The sequence below is a fragment of the Hetaerina americana genome, unplaced genomic scaffold, assembly GCF_022747635.1.
Source record: "Hetaerina americana unplaced genomic scaffold, ioHetAmer1.1.p SCAF_60, whole genome shotgun sequence".
Classification (NCBI taxonomy): Eukaryota; Metazoa; Arthropoda; class Insecta; order Odonata; family Calopterygidae; genus Hetaerina; species Hetaerina americana.
Window position 1 is genome coordinate 2,666,403 of NW_027287206.1, and position 22,505 is coordinate 2,688,907.

At 35.3% G+C, this 22,505-nt stretch overlaps 1 protein-coding gene across 2 annotated transcripts in view; it reads right to left on the bottom strand.

The window, feature by feature from the left end:
- Window positions 1-22,505, bottom strand: part of LOC139695620 (dual specificity protein phosphatase 3-like) — a 29,176-nt gene that overhangs the window by 3,798 nt on the left and 2,873 nt on the right. Inside the window, exons 1-3 of one of the 2 annotated variants that reach the window (XM_071594425.1) lie at window positions 21,236-21,321; window positions 18,518-18,666; window positions 18,187-18,422 (exon numbers count right to left, since the gene is read on the bottom strand). In XM_071594425.1, the coding sequence (XP_071450526.1) occupies window positions 18,187-18,422; window positions 18,518-18,657 (376 nt within the window). In that variant the 5' untranslated portion in view covers window positions 18,658-18,666; window positions 21,236-21,321. Of the gene's footprint in view, window positions 1-18,186; window positions 18,423-18,517; window positions 18,667-21,235; window positions 21,322-22,505 lie in introns of those variants that run through there. The other variant, XM_071594424.1, reaches the window with a different exon arrangement.

The following is a 22,505-nucleotide window of genomic DNA, read 5'->3' on the forward strand; positions in this document are numbered from 1 at the left end:
ACTAAGCCCAGTGGCTCAATGGGCGATGATTTCCCTGGGTGGATACCAACTTGAATCTTAATGATTCCCATTGTTTGTATGTTAAAGGGGTTCATCATCAAGGTGGCAATTGGAAGACTAATATTTCCATTCTGGAGGGGTCAAATGACTTCTTTTATTAATTATGCATTAAATGGAAAATATGGAGTGATAAATACAGATTTGACAAGGAGTAATTAGTTGCAGTTCACCACTGTTACATATGAACAATTATACATTCAAGCAAACATACATATGAGATGACAGTTGACTCATTCAAATTAACACACACTAGTTGTCTCCCAAAAGTTGGTTGGCTGCATAGACAAGAAATATGGACATAATGCAGACAAATGTAATAGTGGGCCTTTTCAGTTGAGGCAAATACTATAGTAATTCAAAAAATATAAGGAAGAAGAGAGGAACACAAACAAACAAGCCAATGATAAAAAGGAAAAGTGGGAGAGTTGAAAAATAATGATGCCAATGATCCACATTCAAGTTTATGCAGAATTAGAGGAGACTCTTGCTAATGCTGACATGTGTATTGTGCAAATGAAAATTTTATTTCTTTCATCCTTTCTTTGCATACTATTTGGATTGATGCCAACGCTATGGACATTTAATCTGAATTTGGGCCTCTGGCGAGGAACTCTTCAAAAATCCCTTGTCTTCCTTAAAGGACCCTTCTTTTCCTTTCATTTTTCAGCCCTCACCTCCATCATTAATAATTTAATTCACATTGTGCTTCTTCTTTTCCTTACACTTTTACAAATGATTGTAGCCTTTGGCTCAATTTATTCACTCCAAAAGCTCATTTTGTATCTGTGTTGGCTTGTCATAGTTTCCCAACCTAGTAAAAAGGTTGACCATTTGGGTTTAACTTTTTACTATGTTGGGAAACCAAAGCATTTCTTATAGCAATGGAGAATAGTTGTCAATTATGCATTATTATGTTATTAGTGTAGCTTATTCAATGTGGTAGATAGCTTAGGGAGAAAGGGTTCTAATTATAAAAATATGAATACAAACAGGCATGCAAAGTTTAGCTACTGTAATTTTCATAAATATATATATATATATATATATATATATATATATATATATATATATATATATATATATATAAACACTGGACTGTTGACTGGAGGGGCCCTGGTTCGTTACCCCGGCAAGACACTCTGGGCACCTGCAGCTCCACCCAAGCTATGTGATTTTTCGGTTACCAGGTCTTCCTGGGAAACCATAACTGGCACAGGGAAAGGAACTGGCCCCCCTACCCTGATGTGTGAATTTCACATGCCGTCGGGCTAAGTACTGGGTGAACTCTGCCATCACATACCAAACAGACATACACATTTATATATGGATGTGTGTGTGTGTGTGTATATATATATATATATCCATATATATAGTAATCAACCCGAAGGTCAGTTTGGTAGGTGATGGTAAAGTTCACCCAGTACTAAGCCCAATGGCATATGAAATTCACACATCAGGATAGGGAGGGCCAGTTCCTCTCCCTGTGCCAGTTATGGTTTCCCAGGAAGATCTGGTTCCCAAAAAATCACATAGCTTGGGTGGAGCTGCAGGTGCCCAGAGACTTGCCCGGGAATTTAACTGGGACCCTCTGGTCAGTAGTCTAATGCTCCACCCCCTGTACTACCACAATCCATATATGTATGTGTGTGTATGTATATATATATATATATATATATATGTATACATATATGTATATATATGTATATATATATATGTATATATATATATATGTATATATATATGTATATATGTATATGTATATATGTATATATATATATGTATATATATGTATGTATATATGTATGTATATATATATATATGTGTATATATATATATATATATATGTATATATATATATATATGTATATATATATATGTATATATATATATATGTATATATATATATATGTATATATATATATATATATATATATATATATATATATATATATAGTACAATACACAGTAACACACAATATAGAAACACAAAAAAAGAACACTCATATGTATTTTCTTGATATTTCGACGGAAACAATCCATCTTCCTCTGAAGATATAGAAGTAATGATTACTTCTATATCTTCAGAGGAAGACGGATTGTTTCCGTCGAAATATCAAGAAAATAAGTGTGAGTGTTCTTTTTTTGTGTTTCTATATTGTGTGTTACTGTGTATTGTACTATTCGGCACTTCCGTGTTACGTCTACGAAAGCATATATATATATATATATATATATATATATATATATATATATATATATATATATCGATGAAACTTGGAATTGAAAAGGATTGTACTAATTAGACTCAAAAAGTTTGTCAAAACTATGGATTTATTGCGGATCAGCTGCATATATTGTATTTCTAAGAGCATCATCTTCATCCCCCTTGTTATTCACTTTGCAGCCGTCATTGACGAAAATGTAGTCCTCTGTGCCATCTATGGCATATTCAAGGCAACAATTTTTCAAACTTTGCTTAATTAGTAATGGGTGAATCTACTGTATCCCAAATTTTTTTAATCCATTGTACACGTAAAAATGCAGTAATCAGGTTTCAATTGCTTGCCTGAAGATAGTAATGATTATACGCCAGCATATAGTCATTCATTTCTCAATTAAGCTTGTGAGCTTTAATTGGTAGATTGCAATTAACATCCATCACTAGCAATAGGCTTGTCACTCCCCTGAGAATGATGACAATATCAGAAAGGCCATCATTAACATTGTCCTAAATACAGGGCATGTGATGACATCTAAGCTTGTTAAGTAATAGTTGATGCTAAGTATTGGACCTTAGCACCATACATCACATAGTCAATATTTAGTGAATTTTTCATCCATCCAACATTTTCATTTCCATGAAAAATCATACTTTGTGGCCACGCCACAATTTTAGTGAGAATCTTTCTGAAATATAATATATGGAGACATTCAGCATCCATCTTGCAAGCAAATAGCATGATGGTGAAACAGTTCTTTTCATTACTTGTTTTTCTATAGGGTTTCTTCTGCTCTTTAATTGCCATGATATGCATAATAGAAACCAATTGTCTGAGGTCTCTGATTTGCATTGGCAATGTCACTGTATTTTATGACATGATGCCAATACTCATTCAACTTTGTCTCAGAATCATTCAATGGCACTCACTGCATTACAGTGTTATTGAATGGAGATACTATTTATTTTATTAAACAGATAGCACTATTTGGATGATGATTCAAATGTGGGAGTGGAATCCAAATCTTTCATGAAAGAATAAATTCACTCAAATAATATTAGTAACTATGTAACCATTTGCCCTATGCTGGAGTGAATATTTCAAAAGATGCCCATCCAGCTCTGGGTTCAATGCCTTTCATCCAGGGGCCCTCATCTCCTCATTTTGTTGCTTTAGGATGTCCCTTGATTTGTACAACTGTCAAGAACATGCCTTTATAATCCTGGATTTTCATGCAGCCTCTCTATCCCCAATGTTCTACATCACAGATTCTATCACTTTCAAATTACAACATTATCCCTAGCTCTTTTGGTGGACATAGCTACATGGTAACTAGGAATATGGGGATAATTAATGATTTATATTCTTTTGAGATAATATCAGCTGATTATACTATCATTAATTACATTTAGTAAATGTTAGGAATCCTAAAAGTATATTTCCTATCAGCTTTAACTATACATCCATAATTTAATAGTGTAGGCAAGACATATTTCTCCTAAGTTATTAATTGGCTGTAAGATTATAACTCTTTTTCACTGGATTAGATATGACTAAATACAATGTAGAAATGTTTTTCATGGCTACATTGCTGAAATCCAATCTGTCATGGGAAAACATTGGCTAAATAAAACAGACACTTGTTAGAAATAGCTTCCCACTGGCTTTGACAATAAATGCCACTCCAAGAAAGTAGGGGAGGAAAGGTTATCAAAACAGACTTGCTAGAGAGTAAGGCGGGGAGGAATCTTCAACTGACTCTAAATATAAATGATGTATTAGGAAAGTAGCAGAAGTAAGCAAGCACAAGAGGAAAGTTTTTTGTGGTTTTACATTTGAAAGGTGGAATGGCAAATAGCCATAACATGATATTTCAGCAATAAGTCATGTGCATAAAATGAGGTACATATTATTCATGGTGATGAGGATTTTCATATTTCACTTATGAAAATGGGGATGCGTCTAATAAGGTGTGCATATAAAATATGGAAAATTACAGTACTTTCCAGTGAAGGATATGCTGCATTTTTTCAATTCGGTTTCCAATTGGCATTTTTTGAACAGATGCACAGTATAGCAAATTTTTTGGACAGTCTAAAATTGCCTTAGACAAAAAAATTAAAGAATAATTTATAACCATCAAGCTGTATTTTTAGTTCTATTTTCACACTTTAATGATTATTTCCCATACATCAGAACTTTTTAAGATTTGATATTGTAAATTGCCCAAGAATACCTGGAATAAGATGTGTTGCATATTATGATTTATAATAATGATTAAATTTCTATAATATAACATTAAATTCAGTTCAATTTAATCAGATTAACAATCAGAGCCTCTGTAAAGTTTATCATGATTAGAATGTCTGACTATGCCTTTTTTATGAAGGTCCAAGAGAGAGCTTGACACAGGCATGCAAAATATTCTTTTGCCAAAGGAAGAATTTTCATATGTAATAAAATACATTCACACAGAAGATATGGACTTAATTACAAACTCTAAAAATATTAAGTCAATGAGGTCAATCACATCCCATTACCTGCATGGAAACCCATATAATCTCAGTACTATAGACTGCAGGCCAGACCACACAATCACATGTAGAGAGGGTAAAAATCATGCTCACGTTGGGTGATATTCTCCTAGGGTGAGACAGGTATTATGTTTTGTATGGTATTCATCAAAATGGAAAATAGACAAATACAAATCAATACAAAAAGAGCAGAAACACTACCAAATAGTTTGCATAACATATTTCCACTTGAATAAACCATAAACACAATAATCAACCCTAACATCTGTTTGGTAGATGATGGTAGAATTCACCCAGTACTCAGCCCAATGGCGTGTGAAATTCACACATTATGGTAGGGGGGGCAGTTCCTTTCCCTGTGCCAGCTTTGCTTTCCCAGGAAGACCAGGTACCCAAAAAATCACAAAGCTGGGTGGAGCTGAGGGTGCCAAAGAGGCTTGCCCGGGAATCGAACCTGGGCCCTCTGGCCACTGCCCAACGCTCTACCCCTAGACTACTGCGATCCCTATACATGTAAATGCAAATATATATATAGGGATCATGGGTTATATATATGTATAATTAGAACCACCATTAAACATTAAAATGACAAAATTTTCTCATACACAGGGCCAAAGAGGGAGAGTGAGGACTGCCACAGCAAACTGATGAAGTACATGCGTAGGAGAAAGTTATATGGATGAAAAGGAATTATAATTATGCAGAATGATGAACCTATATGATATGATGTTATTGGCTTACAACCCATTACAAGGCATCCCTCTTTTTATTAAAAATGGAATTTTTCCAGTAATGGAAAAATAAGTTATTAAAGTGTAATGTTTTCAAGGTCTATTGCATGATAAATATTCAGAGAAACTTCAACTTACCAACTTGAAAAAATGTGAATTTTTTTTGAAAATCCTCAAACCACCAATTTAACCTAACTTAATATCTTCACCACTTCCCCTTCCTCCTGCATCACAGTTAATTATCATATTATGCAAAATCAACATTTAGTAATTAATATAAAAAAGGCAATTTGCAGTCTTGCTGAAAGAGCCACCTTCCCTCCCTTGCACTATTTAGGAGGATGTATGCCTCGCAGATCAAACTCATAATAGTGATCCATATCGCATATATATTATCCAATTATGGCTCCATAATGGAATGTTATTATCATCATATTTTCTATGTAGGGTTTCCATTATAAAATACAGATAAAACTGTGAGCACAATACAATTAAAAAGTCACACAATTTATGATAGCCCTTACCAAAGCAAGGACCAATTAAAAACTTTTACACTATTTAACCTCATTGAGCATTAATTCATTTAAAGCACTTAATATTACTTTTAAAAATGTAAATAGTCTGTAATAATCGATTATGATTAAATAAAAATATTCTTCAATAAGTATCAGCTGTTTTAGTACTGCTGAAAATTGTCTAGGAACTAGAATATAAATAATTTTTACAAACATATTTACTTCCCCATCATATGACAGTGACTTTTGCTAAGGCACAGTATTAATTGTGTGGATGAGTTCCTGCCATTGAGTAATACCAATTTATAAATAATGTATAATTGTAGTCCCTACCCTTAGACTACAACCTTGATGTGGTGAAGGGACTGTGAATTCTGATGACCCCTAGAGCTGTCCTTGTGGGAGAAATGACAATTGCTCCTGGAAGGGTCCCCCATACCAGATAGGTTCAAGGTTAGGAGTCTGACAAAAGGTAGTTCACACAGCGTCTGTTCCTCATTGAGGCAGCTGGAAAGGCATCTGAACCCAGAGGGGTGGCCATTGAGTGATGGTGTCATGTTAAAAACACTATTGAGGGAGGCAAGATGAAAACACCTCAATTAATTATCCCATGTGACAAAGATGGACATAAATCTGAGAATGAGTCCTGGAAAACATGGGATTTGGCCTACTGGGCCATGTGTTGTGCTCAGTAGTGAAAGAAGCAAGGCTTCTGAGGTTGTCATCTCATGAAATATTGGTGAAGCAAAAATCAACAGCATCAACATAGAAGACAAAGAAGATAAGAAAACCAGTTAGAATAGGGACTTGGACTGATAGGATGATGCTGAGGATGGAGATCAGAACATAAGCACAGAGAGATGGAGGGATGAAATATAGTTATTTAAGTGTTCGGCTAAGTGAGATTAATATTTAGCAGAGATACTGAAGCAATAAATATAGAGTGACATTGGAAGAGGAGGAGGCCAGCAAGCCATGGAATAGTATCGACCAAAAGGAGGAAGAAGAAACATAGTAAACACAGAGCAGGTGAGTGACATTATATTATTAGTAGAAAAAAAGGTTAACCAACAAGCATGGTCATTGTACAGGTCTACATGCCATCAGGCAATCATAAGGAGGAAGAAGTGTACAGGGTATGGAGTCAAATAGAGGTTTTCATTGTGATTGTCTCAGAGAGGAAGCATTTGATTAGATAATGGAATGCAGTGGTAGACAAAGGAAGAGATTTTAGCTAGGTAAGGAACTAAAGGGTTTAAAAGCGAAAAAACCATGGGGAGAAAGCAATAGAGTTCTGCTGAAGACTGTTCAATCATGCAAACACTTGGCTTAAATGCCACAATAGGAATAGAAATACATGAAATATGCTTGGGGATTAAGAAAAATATCAGTTAGATTATACTAAGGTTAGGAACAGACTTAGAGGACACCAATTAATTTGCACTGTTCCACAGGAATGGATGAGGATTCAGATAGTAATTTAGTACTAATGAGGTGCATTGTCAGATAGAAGAGGGCAAGACAGGGAAGAAGGCTTAGGGAATGGAATGTAAAAGGAGTAACCAGGATGATAAGAACGGAGTATCAGCAGGCTCTAGAGAAAATTATCAGTGAGGGCGGGGAGACTGGTGCAATAGAAAAAAAAAATATCAGAAAAGTGATATCAAAAGCAGAAAATGAAACAATTGGGACAATAAATAGAAAAAGGAAGGAAACCATTGAATACAGATGAGGTGATTAGGAAAATAGGCAAAAGAAGGAAATTGAAAAATGAAAACACAGAATTAGGTAGATGATAGTGCAAAGAATTGAATAATAAACCAAGGCAGGAACCTAATAGGGCAATAGAAGTCTAAGAAAGTTCAAGAAGAAATATTACATGATTTCCAGAATGAAGAGTCACTTGTAGAGGCCAGCAAACTTCATCCTTGATATGCCTCAAATGCTGAATTTGAATGTTGTCTGAGCTAATTTCAGAAGCTTTATTAAGAAGTTAGAATAATTGTTTGCTCTTACCTCGAATCCAAACATTATTGGTAGAATCTAAGCATACTACCTTGATCAAAAAGTTCCCGGAATAACCACCGTGTGGCGCTCCCATCGTTCCGATTTGAGTTCTGTTTTTTTTGTTAAATTGGTACATCTGTTGTTGATATTCCCTTTAAATCTTAGTGTCATAACTTGACATTTGCAAAAGTTACGTAGCCAAGAGTACATCTATCTCTGTGTGTGTTGGCGATTTTTTACAATTTCAGAAATGGATTTAAATTTGCAACAACGAACTTGTATTAAATTTTGCGTAAAAAACGGATTTAGTGGCGCACGGACGTTGGAAATGTTGGAAAAGTGTTTCGGCAACGATTCTCTAAAAAAAACGGTCGTTTACCAGTGGCACGAGCGGTTCAGAAGTGGTCGTGAGTCAATCGAAGATGATGAACGCAGTGGCAGACCATCGACATCGAAAGTCGGTGAAAAAATTGATAAAGTAAAAGAAATGTTGGTCAATAACCGCAAATTAACCATCAGAGAAATAGCGGAGGACTTGAACATTGCCTATGGATCCGCCCAAGACATTGTGGTTAATGATTTGGGTTTCCGTCGTGTAGCAGCAAAGTTGGTGCCAAAAGACCTCAATTTCATGCAAAAAAGAGACCGTGTTGACGTCGCAAAAGACATGATTTGCGAGGCTGAATCCGATCCCACATTCATCAAAAGGATCATTACTGGAGACGAGACGTGGGTTTATGAGTACGACACGCAATCCAGACATCAGGCAAGTGAATGACGTTCACCAAATGAGCCGAGACCAAAAAAACCACGTCGTTTTCAGTCAAAAAAGAAGGCAATGCTGACGGTTTTCATGGATTACAACGGTGTAGTGCATCATGAATTTTTGCCAGAAGGCCAGACAGTAAACAAAGAGTATTATTTGGGCGTTATGAGACGTTTGCGTGAAGCAATTCGCCGAAAGAGACCAGAAATGTGGGCAGAAAACTCGTGGATTTTGCACCATGATAACGCACCGTCGCACAGTGCTATCATTATTCGTAATTTTTTGACGAAAAATGCAACAAATACCATCCAACAGCCACCGAATTCACCTGATTTGGCTCCCTGTGACTTCTTTCTGTTCAATCGAGTTAAAAAACCATTACGGGGAACGCGTTTTAGCAGCCGAGAGGAAGTAATGGAAAAATCGCAGGAAGCACTGATGGACATACCGAAAACCGACCGTAACTTTTGCAAATAATAATAATAATACTTTATTCATTTTAAAATGTACTTAATTTAATATGGTACAACCATATTAAATGTCGTCAATCATAATATTACTTAATATATAAACATAAGCTCTTAAATGTGATGAAGGTTGTAACAAATGTCAAGTTATGACACTAAGATTTAAAGGGAATATCAACAACAGATGTACCAATTTAACAAAAAAAACAGAACTCAAATCGGAACGATGGGAGCGACACATGGTGGTTATTCGGGGAACTTTTTGATCAAGGTAGTATGCTCAAATATATCTATATATGGCAATATTATGAGCACATTTTTATAATGTGCCTCATGTTTTATATTAATTTGGAAATTAATTGTATTGGTTGATGCTTAACACGAGGAGATATTACAATTAAAGATGTCATCTACATATAATATTGTGTCATAGCATTTTTTACCAAAGTACCGCTAGTACCAACCAAAACTATACAAGGTTGGTATAAAAAGTATCGATAAAAATTTTTTCCTGACATGTGCCTGAAGTGCTGAATTCAGACTCTTGGTTAAGTGTGCACATGATTGCAGATCATATTAGCATTGATTAGATGACAGTGCACACCATTATCACTGAAAATTTGGTGATGTGAAAGATTGCACTAATTTCGTCCCGAAGGTCTTGACAAATGACTAAGAGCATAGTCAAGTGCCTGCTCACGAAGACCTTTCACTATGCTTTGAAGACCCCAAATTTTTGGACAGTCCTAACTTGGCCCCACCAGACTATTTCCTATTCCCAAAAGTGAAATCCTCCCTCGAAAGACACCACCACGAGACTCTTAAGTGCCATCATAGAAGCTTGAATGCATGCCATTAAGGACCTTCTGTAATTTGCCTACCAGGAAGCCTACGAGTCATAGAAAAGCTGGTGGCAAAAGTATGTTGACGCTCAAGGGATGCACTTTGAAGAAGAGTGATGCACCTTTGAAGAATTGTAGCAATTTATGAAATAAATCTAATTTCCCAAAACTTTTCCCAATACTTTTCATACAAACCGTGAAGAAGTAATAACGTGTGCATCATCAATTGGTAATGTACCAACCTAAGTAATTAACTTGATGGTTAGATTGATGGGTGAGAGTAGACATCAACTTGTACCCAGTCCAATGGCAAAGAATAATCACACATAAGGACAGGATATCCCCTACACTGAAAGGAACTAGCTCACATATTCTTTCCCTGCATCATCTGCAGTTTATCAGCTAGATCTGACACCTGAAACATTGCACCGCTTGGGTGAAGATTAGGGTGCCCATCACCTACAATTTAACTCAAGCCCTCTGGCAATTAGGCCAACATTCAGTCCAGACTCAGTGGAATATCTCGATAATTAGAATTAGACAGTATAGGTAATTTTATATCAACTTAAGCAAGGAATGAGGGGTTAGGTATGAAGTTATTGGTTATATTATGAAAATCATTGACTGCACGAAAGAGTCTAAATTAAATAAAAGAAATTTATGAAAGTTAAATTGTCACATTCAGGGAAAGTACTGCCATAAAACTCATTTATACGCACAGGTTAATATATATTCAGAATTGAAAGGACCAGAAATTTATTTTAAAATATCCTAATCATTGTAACTAATTCACATAATAGGTAAGCTATCATGCACTACCAATATGGATTTTCCAGATCCCTTATCTAAGATTTTCAAACGCCACTTTCTTCTTCATTCATATTTTCCAACTTTGAAAAGAAGCACACAATCTTTTCACAATTTACAAATTTGAAATGAAGACTTCCCCCTCTTCTAGTAGTTGCTAAAGACCCTGAAAGACAATGATGACCCTAATTTCATATCTTGATTGAAGTATAAGATTTATACCTGAACCTTCAAATATCAGGGCAAAAAGAAACATAACACAGACAAAATATAACTTCAGGTTTTCTATTATTGCAGGATACAGTCATCATTAGAAAGGATCACTTGCCGATAACTGATATTACCTATGTATGTATTCTAATTAAGAAAGCTGCCATCCCATAAAGTTCCAACAGTTTAACACCACCATAAATACTCAAATCAGCTCCCAAACCCAATAAGATGTGATCAAAATAATTATCACAGCATCCAAAAGACAAATAAGTTTTGCAAATCCAATTCATCGACCCTTCTAATGGAAAGAAAATGGAGAAAGAACATGTTTTTCCGAACTTTCCCAGGAATAATTATAATAGAATATTTTTTTGCTACTCTGTGTTAATTCATTTTTTCAATCAATGGTTCACATCCTATGCCAGATTCCCTCAGACACACTTAGCATACGGTTAAAAATTCAGGACAACAAAATAAATTAACTCAGAGAAGTTGAAAAACATTCTCTTATGTGAAAGAACATGACCTTTAACTGATTTGAACTAAATCAAGGTGCTGAAATTGAGAGAAAGGACTCTATTATTGATGGGATTATACTCATGTCACTGATATAAGTCAATATTTCTCTCCGCAAAAAACTCATGGACAACAATAACAACTACATTGCAACAGCTGCCACCTTTCACACCAAATGCTCACTCCCATACTCCCTTTCTATTCACGGCCAATTCATCTGTAATAATCCTAAGTCCTAGAGCACTGTATCACACTACATATTATGTTTCGACAAACACCATGTTTCTGAAAAGTCTCTCACCCAACAGTCCTTTTAGTGTTTTAATGGCCAATTAGCATCAGGTTCTCAATGCAAAAAACTCTTAAAAGGTTGCTTAGAGGTATTTCCACATTGTTCAACATTTAATAACAACATTGTGCTGTTCTAAGTACATCAAATTACATTCATTGGTAATAAATTTTGATTGAGATTAATGAACAGCAAGCATTAATCAGAATCTTTTTAACCATGGAAGCAATTCTGGCAAATGATTTTTACACTCTGAAATTGTTGCATTGAAATGCACATTAGCAGATGACTCCGTTGCATAGTTACTGTTGCAGCATTTCCTGCAGTTTCTTTGGAACATGGAAACATGATCCATGAAGGTTGAGTGAACCCACGAAACATGACCAAATTTCAAATATTGGTTTTGATCAGAAGAGCAAGGCAACATGCTCATGAGTGATTAATAGATGCATTGCCAACTCTAGGTAAAATATAACAAATACATAGCTCGGAAAATTAATTTTTCTTCCATTGAATACAAGAAAAGGAATTATTTTGTCAGTGGTATTTTAAAAAACAGATAATATCTGAAAAATTAGACACATTTACCCATCATTTTGTTTTCAGTGAAAATGCTTTAATTCAATCCAATTGGGCATTATAATTGTACCCATAATTGAAAATATGACACATGAAACTCATAGAAACGAAGGTTTTATGCATTTAAAAATTGTCTGTATTCCATTAAATATGGCCATACCTATCTTACTTTTTGAGAGAATTCTGTTATCGTAATTGACTGAAGTAAAGAAAACAAAATGAAATTAAAAACTTCATGTTGACAAATATTGCACTAAGGCATGCATATTTTACAGATATCACTGCCCACTCCCCAAAATGAGCTGATAAATTCCTTTGCCCTATAATAAGAAGCTCATTAATAAAAATCAAATCAATCTTTATTCATCAAAGAGCACACTTGCCACAATATATATCATCAAAGGAAAAACATATAAATATATACAATCATTACCATGGTGAAGACATACACCTGTTTTATAATTTCACTGTTGAGAAGTCCAGTTCAAAATATTCACTTGAGGAATACAAGGAGTTTGGAAACAACCTCAACCCAATTATGGATCAAGGGCATATTGATCGGCAGTGGAATGATGAAGACTGGACGGGAGAATGTTAAGCAAATGAGGAAGAGATGTAGAGGGATTTGTTGTAGAGTAGGATGTTGGGTTGTGTTTTATTAAGAGATATTTCTTTGGTAGTTGTGTCCATCCGAAACCAACCTTAAGAAGTAGGTATTATTTTATTAGGTAATCTACCGGTTAAGGTAGGTTTTTGGATGGACATAATTACTAATTTAATAATTCGTGACCCCCAGCAAAACACAACATCCTACTTTACATCGGGTCCCTCTTCAGCTCTGAGTACATTCTTCCTCCCTTCATCACATCCAACATCCCTATCCTGTTCCTTCCCTTTCTTCGTTTGCCTAACATTCTCCCCTCTATTACAGTCTTCAACATCCCGCTGCTGGTCAATACCCCCTTCAGCCACTTTTCCTGCCTCCATAGGATTTCTCTCAGCAAACCCCTCTCTTCACCCACCATAACAAGTACTTCCTCGTTTGTTTTCTTCTCTGTCCATTTAACCTTCTCCATTCTTCTCCACACCTACATTTCAAAAGCCTCCAATCTACGTCTATCCTCCTGCTTCAATGACCAGGTTTCCGTGCAGTACATAGCTATGCTCCATATCAAAGTTTTTACGAGTCTTTTCTTAACATCCTTACTCAACGTCCCTATCATCAACTCCCTCCTCCTTGTGAAAGGCTCTTTGCCTAGCGCAATTCTTCTCCTTACGTCCCTACCACATTGACCGTGTTGGTCCAAAACACTACCGAGATACGTAAACTGTTCTACCTGCTCTAGTTTTTGCCCTCCTATTTTAATGTTAAGCTTAGCCTTTTTCTTTCTAGAAAATCGCATAACCTTTGTTTTATTGATATTGATTCTCATCCCATACCTGTCGTACTGAATTTCCAATTCACTCAGCAATGCTTGCAGCCCCTTGGCTGACTGACAAACTAAAGCTTGGTCATCAGCAAACCTAACTGATTTTACGAATTCCCCACCCACTTTCATTCCTACCTCCAGTTCTTGCCATGCCTCGTTGATCATTTCCTCTGCATACAGGTTGAACAGCAACGGTGATAATGGGCAACCCTGCCTTACACCTCTTCCTAACACTGCCCATCTGGACTCCCCGTTCCCCACTCGCACCTGAGCAGTCTGAGACATGTACAGGTTACGGATTAGCCTCCTTCCCCTCCAATCTATTCCTATTTTCTTCAATATACTCATTAGTTTTTTCCAATTCACTCTATCAAATGCTTTTTCGAAATCTACGAAACAGGCAAATACCTCCTGGTTGTGTTCTATATTCCTCTCGATTAAGAACCTCATTACTGCTATGGCATCACACGTACCTCTCCCCTTCCTAAACCCAAACTGATCATCCCCTAAGTAATCATTTGCCCTACTCTCTATCCTTTTGTGTATGATCCTGAGAACAACTTTAGCTGCGTGGGATATCAAACTAATCGTCCTGTAGTCCTCACATGACGTGGCCTTTACCTTTTTCGGAATAGGAACTAAAACTGATCTCACCAAGTCTTCCGGCCTGATTCCTTCCTCATAAATACTATAGATCAGCCCATATAGCCTCTTCCTCCCACATTTTCCAAGGCATTTAAGAAGTAGATTACCTAATAAAAAAATGCTGATTTGTGTAAATGCTATTAAATCTCATTGAAAACATATAAAATATTAGCTCTCTGTGATTGTCCTCCTGAATTGTTTACTGCAAATGAATGGGGTTGAATGATCTATTTTTAACTCTTACTCAAAAACCACACTTTGGAAGTGCCACTGAGTTGAACTGAATGAGGAACAAGGGACTGAGTTAAAATGCTATTTGCTGATTGTGTTAAAATTAGCTCTCCCAAGAATAAGCCATCTTGGAAGCAGTTTAAGGCACCTGGAAACAGGAAAACAGAAATCTGTTCTGAGGAGCATAGTGAAATGCAGTTCTTATCAGGATGCCATTAATGAAATACTTTGATTTCAACAAAAAGCTGGGAGGCCAACCCAGCAAGACAAAATGCTGGACTCACATAAAGAATCATGCAAGAGGGTTCACGAGGCCACACAGCTTAAAGGCAAGAAAAAAATTACCCTGGGTAATTGGGAATATGGTAAATGATAACTTTTACTGCATGCCTAGGTGGGTGTGGTTATTTATGAGCTGTCTCTCACCATGCCATGAATCTAAGAACATTTAAAAAACACCTGAAAAGTTATTTCTGAAGGAAGGATTTTACTGTAGAAAGCTGTTTGTTTCTCCAAATACCACCGCATTTAAAGTAGTTAAGTACTTGTCTATTGCCGATGACCCTAAGTTAAAGGCAAGCTGGCCAGATGAGGTTGGTGTCTAAATTTAAAAATTCTGTTTTTTAAAAGGTAAAATCCAATGCATGTGATTCCAGTAGCATAGCCTTGACCCAAGACTTGCCAGAAGTCACTTCACCATCATAATCTGTGTTGTCTACTTCCCCTGAGACTCTGTCACTGCAGAGCCAATCACTCATGATAATGAGATAATTGAGTAACACAAAACTGAGGGCATTGTAACTACAGGATGCCAAAATCAAGCAAAGAAACACAGCATTTACTGTTTGGCACTAACATCTTCAGTGTATCTGCAAAAGCGTGCCTATAATATATGCCATACTATGTGACTATAATTGATAAATCGCATAACTAGAGAGAGACTATCCTCTTCTAAACACATTACCTTTATTCTAAATTTAAGACTCACCTGGCTGAAAATGATCACTACTCTATGATCAACCCACGCATTTCTGAAGACTATTAGAAATGCAATAGCTTTGAAGGATACTTCCCTAAAATAATGGGGCCAATGAATTGAAAAACCATAGATGGAAACACTGGGTGACAGGTGAGGTAAGATCAGGAACTAATGTGTATTGAAAAAAAGACAGGACAATCTTAATTTCATACATTATTTTTGGATTTTTATAAGTGCTTTTACAAGTCTTTTCTGGTGATGTAACTAAATCATTATGGAATGCAGGGATACTTGGGGGAAAGCTGACCAAGGGAAAAAATATAACTCCAATGAGGGAAAATAGGATTCATGCATCGGATCCTAGGCAAGTTACAGATTTTGCCAACAAATATCTCACCAATACGTCTATGAGATAAAAAAACAATAGTGAGTGATGACAGATATATCACAAGGTATTTTAAACTTCTGAACTGTTAAATGGTCCTGTAATAAGCAATGGAGGACAAGTTCTTGAAGGTATTTTCAACATCTGAACTGTTAAATGGTCCTGTAATAAGCAATGGAGGACAAGTTCTTGAAGGGTATGAGGAAGTCAAAATGTAAAGCATCAGCAGGAATAAATAATACTCCTATAATTATTACAAAAAAATGTGCAGATGGATTAAGTAAACTCTTAACATTAATGATAAATTTGTTTTTTGTAACCTATCTAAAAAGGCTAAAATCAAACTAAAAAGTGGATATGAATAATATAAACAATTACCATCCAGTGTTGCTATTGTCCAGCTGGTCTAAAATATTTGGAACTCTAATGAGAGATAGGCGATTGAATTATGTCATGTTTTTAAAATATTGAACATGAACTAAGTGGATTCCAAGAAGGAAAAGGCATCAATACAATGATAATGACAACCTGGGACCTGAATAAGTATCACTTTGGTTTATTTAACAACCTCTAATGGGCATTCAACAGTGTTTCATAAAATTATTTTAAATAAAATGTGAATGCACCAGAATCAGGGACATTACCCAAAAGTGGTTAAAATCAGAATTTAAAGATACGAGTTACTTGGTGGTCATTAATGATATGGGAAGCAACGACATCATGATTCGTTACCCATTCCATATGGAAACAATAAATGTTGGAGTGCCACAGGATAGCATCCTCGGACCTCTTATTTTTTTATATGTAAATTATTTGACCAACAGTGCGTTGAATAATGACAATATTCTCTATGGATGACATGACTTTAGGTGATAAGCCATAAAGATCCTTAGTTACTAAAAAGGAATCTTGACAGCTACTGAAGAGCTTCTGGGAAAATAGTCATTTATTCAATAAAAGCATTCCCTATATGGGAAAAAGTATTATTGTGTACAGGACTTGGATAGAGTCTCCTGGTAATTGAAATAGCTGATTGCCATATTTCTTATGTTCATTTTTTATTGTTGCAATATGTTGGTATATCTATTCTTGCCATATTTTTATCAATGTAAAATCTTTGGGTCAATAAATATTATTTTTACTACAGATTTGTCCTTTTGCACCTTAAATTCTATGAGTATATTCCTCTGAGCAACTACATGGTATATTATTTTACAAAGCAGCTAATCCTAAACTTACACATTAGCCCCCAATAGCCTCCATAGACTACAAAAGTCACCTACAAAATATTCAACAGAAGATTTTAGATAGGATTTGACAATGAGGAACCTTATGCACATTGTGTTACCTTATCTCCTATGAGAAATCCCAGAGTTCTTCTATCGGTACTTAAAAATTCTTAAGATTTTATTTAGGTAGAGCTAAGGTTATATCAAAACTGGTGGTTATAGGGAACTCTTGAAATATATGAAAATAAAGGTTACAATTCAACCAAAAATATGAATATTTAAGGATATATATTTGTTACAGAGAGCAACTTCAATGAGGTTATAAACGACAGAAAAATAAATAACATTGATACACACAACATGATCCAAAATGTCAAATTGTTAACCAGTATATATGAGGTCATTTATGTTGGCACTTCATTCATGGAACAGATGCAAATTAAATGAGTGTCACACTGTATTAGAGTGCTCAACTTAAAAAATTTAGTCATCCCATAAGTTTTAGCAATTTTCAAGGCTAAAGGAGAAGGAGGCATACTAATATTCAACTCTATATTTCATGGAAAGCATAAACCAAATTGTAAATGTTTTGCAAACTCAAATATTCAATCACATTTTCATCTACTCTTTATGTTTAAACTAACTAAATTTAGGAGCATGAAAAAGTTCACCACATGTTCATAAATAATACAATCACTCTAAGAAATCTATTACAACTGATGAAATAATTTACTCAACTTACCTTTGTTTTGGAGAGCAATTTCAATGAAATTGGCTGCTTCTGCAAAATACTGACTGAGATCAAATGATAGTAAATCAGCAGCAGGGAAACCTTTATAAGCAATCCCCACACTGTTGTAATATGTTGAGTTGGTATTTACAAATCCTTTGTAATAATTGGAGTCATTTCCTTGGGCAGCATTCAGGACATGTGTGATACCAATATCCTTTAAGGTATGTGTACATAATGCTGTGTGTCTAAAAAGATGAATTTCCAGTGATTTAATTATAAGTCTTTAAAAATCGATACATCACTTGTATAACTCATGAAATATTGCAAAAATTATTCTTACTTATCTCCTATTAAGATTCCTGGGTACACCTCATTCCATGGCTCATGCGGCAGAACATACATGCCTCCAGAAGGGCCAATGATTAAGTTTGATAGATCTTGCGTAGTGCAGAAGTGGGGGTTACTTCTTTTTTGCGGCATTTGTGTGACCTCAAGTTGAATCAAAGATTATTTTCAGCAAATGTGCTAAAGAATTATTACTTTAATTTATTATGAGGATAATCATGAACCAAATTAGATAGAAATTCATCCTTATTTGATATTTTACTACCTTGCAAGCAAGGGTGTGTGGCAGGGGGTAAATACACACCAGACTAATTTTGTCCAGAATATGACCCTACATTGGTCCGACAATGTCATTCTGATCCCTTATCATTTATATAAAAATGACATCTTATTCTATCTATCTGTTCTACACTTAATTTCTAATTTTATTGACATGATCTCTTCTACCATAGTACTATAGGGGTAATAATACATTTTCGACATCACTGCTAAAGAGACATCCTTCCAATTTATGCAAGAGATTTAATGTGTAATTTAACCTTCATTCCGTAAGTGATTTCTCGGCTAACTCCTCTAATTTTTTGGATACACGACTAAGTTTATCATAACAACATTTTGCAAATCTAGCTCCTCTATCCTGCACATGATCCCATTTGGCATTCAATCCAACTTCATGAGGATCCCATATACTAGCAGCTTATTCTAAATGAGGCCTAAACAGATATTTCTGAGGAAAGCTTTAATATATTTAATTTGTATTCCAGCTTAGTACCCTATAAACGAAAATTCTCTAGATAACAATTGGTCATTAACATTTAACAATGCTAATAGATACATAGATCTTTGCTTTTTGTATTTATGACATGATAAACAAAAGATGGTACTAGCCACATTATTCATTGAGGTTCCCAGCCAGAAATTACTACTAGAAATGCATTATTATTAAGTTTTTTGGGACCTGATACCATAGTGATGTGGTGGTTACATCACTATGGTATCCATATGTCAATGCCTCAAAGCTATATTAGTGACATCACTATGATTTCTGTATCAACATGGTCTCTACTACTCGTATAGTAATAGCAATTTTATTAGCAGGGTCTATGTACTTTAAAATTACTCAAGCCTGGATAAAACCAGATTCTTATTAATATCTCAATTTGTGTCAAAACTGCATTTCCAAATAATGAGCATTATTTGGAAATTTACAGTTAACTTTTGGAAAAGTTACAGAAAATTTCACATATAATTAAGATGTCTAACTTGATTCATGATCAAATTGCAACAGTATCATAGAAATACACTATAAAATTATGCATCTTTTCTCCATGGAAAGTTCTCCCTAATAATTTCTTTACCAAATCATTAAATCAGTTTAAATGGTGGTTCACTCTATACATTTTTCTTAAAAGTTATAAGATCAGAGTTCTGAAATTTCACATGATCTGACTTTTAATGCTTCAGCATAAATCAAATATGTAATACACGGTATGTATTATGGGAACATTTACCATACCTTATATATATATATATATATATATATATATATATATATATATATATATATATATATATATATATATATATATATATATGTATGTACATCTTCAAGTCCACAAATCCAATTTCAAGCACCCCGTCTCTCCCCCGCCCCTATCCGCACCATGCAACCGCCCACGCTGCAAATGCTGTCATCTTTTAAAACCCTCCCCCTCACTCAGTACCAACTCCCAACCACTCGCCACCTGTACCTCAAAAATATTATATATCGCCTCTCCTGTAACTTCTGCCCTGCCTTCTACATGGGCGAATGCACGACCGCACTTTCCCTCCACATGAATAACCACCGATATTCCACCAAATCTCCCACCTTTCTTAATTATCCCATCCCTACTCACACTGCTTCCCACAATCAATCTTTTGATGACTGCTTCTCCGTTTCGGTGATTGAAGTCCTTCCCAAATCTGCGAGTATAATAGAGGTGAGAACCCGCGAGATGGCGCATATCTGGGTGGCCCAATCATTTAAACCGCCCGGGCTGAACCAAGCCCACTGAATGCATCATATGGCTGCCTACATATCCCCCCCCCACCCCCTTGTTCATTTCCTATTGGTCCCCTACCTCCCCTTCCCCCACCTCTCCCCCGCACATGCCCTCTCCGCTCTCCCCCGAGAACGCCATTCTGAAGACGACAGCCAAGCTGTCGAAACGTCAAATAACAAATTGTGAGTGTCCTTTCTTTGTGTCTCTATATTCTAAAAATCTACATCTGTGTTTATATATATATATATATATATATATATATATATATATATATATATATATATATATATATATATAATATATATATCTCTCTCTCTACAAGATCTTATTTATCCCTACATCATCTTGTATTATGCAGTGACTTACTAAGAAAAACTAGAGTGACTTTATAATGAATAATAGTTATCACTGTCACTATCCCAGAGGGTGAAAAGATATACATGCAAAAACTTCAAACCCATCTAAGGTACCTAAAGAACCAACACCAAAGAGCATAAAATTGTTCTCACAATTATAATAGAAGAATAAAAATAACAAATAATAATAACAATCTACCTAAACTTTTAAAAAATGAGACAAGAATTTCCTTATTAAAGAAGACTCTATTTGCATATCTGGTGGATGAGTATTATTGTAGACATATAAATGAATATCTAAGTAAAACTTACGTGTATATTGGTTTCCAGTCATAACTGTATTTCTATTTGGGAATAATGCCATTTATATCCCATTGATGTGTCTTATACACCTCTCATGTATTCTCAATACTGTGCCCACAGAGTTCTTCCATCTCTTATGAAGTTGAAATACTATTCGGCAAACAAAAGGGAGATCCGGTCTCACCAAGGTGTCATGTGTGATTCCACCATAATAAGGAACAAATGAAAGCACATAACCACATTTGGAATCTGAGAGGACATATAAATGATTAGCCCATTTTTTTGGCTTTTTAGGATTATACATGATGAATTGCATCTTTCCCTTGAAACCATCAACAGCCTTATCAAAAAATATCTACCCGACAGGACACAATCTCTCCTAACATTGCATTTCCATACACGGCAATGGGGAGTTTCCATTCTTCGTTTTTGTTCTCAAATTTTTACTTAATTTTTGATTGGTTTTTTACGTACTTGCTCAAAAAATGATTTATGACACTAAAAATCTATGGACCAATAACTTTGCTAGCTAGGTTGATTCAATACACCCATATTTTGTATTACACTCAGAAAAGCCTTCATTCTCTAGGGAAGGTGATGTGGGCTAAAATAGCATGAGTCATCGCACACACCTTCCAATGCAAGATATTAACTATGCACAAGACAAGAAATAATAGGCAACTGACTGAAGAGAAAAAGTACCAACAAAAAAGTAAACAGATACAAGCAATCATCTGCTCTGGCGGCAGTATTGGCTCAAGACAGCATTTGTGTGTAGGTATAGTATAGATACATATTATTTATTTATGAAATAATCCACCCATCAAAGTTCTCTTTTATCACTTATCCTTTGATACTGATGGCAATAAGAGAATAAATAGAAAAAAACACAAACTCGCCCTTTACCTAGCAGCAAAACTCTACATCGAGTGTGGCTCAACAAACAAGCAGGTACTGGTGTTAGCCATATCAAGTCACTCTAGACATTTGCGTGCAAAAGTTTAACTTAAGTGGTCTGATGGAAATCAGAGTGTCAATGTGACTGGACAATTGTTCAGCTCCCTACCTAAATCTAGGTCAAAATTAAAAGTAATTAAATTATTTTTACAAAGGTTAATACATTTTGATATTATTATAATTATTCAGTAGTCTACCACATAATGGAGGTTTTGATAGACAAAGACATACCTACATTTATTTGTCTTGCCTAATGAGACACCTATCATCCCACACTACAATAAATATTCTTCAATTTTGTATACATTCTATCTCCCTTCAT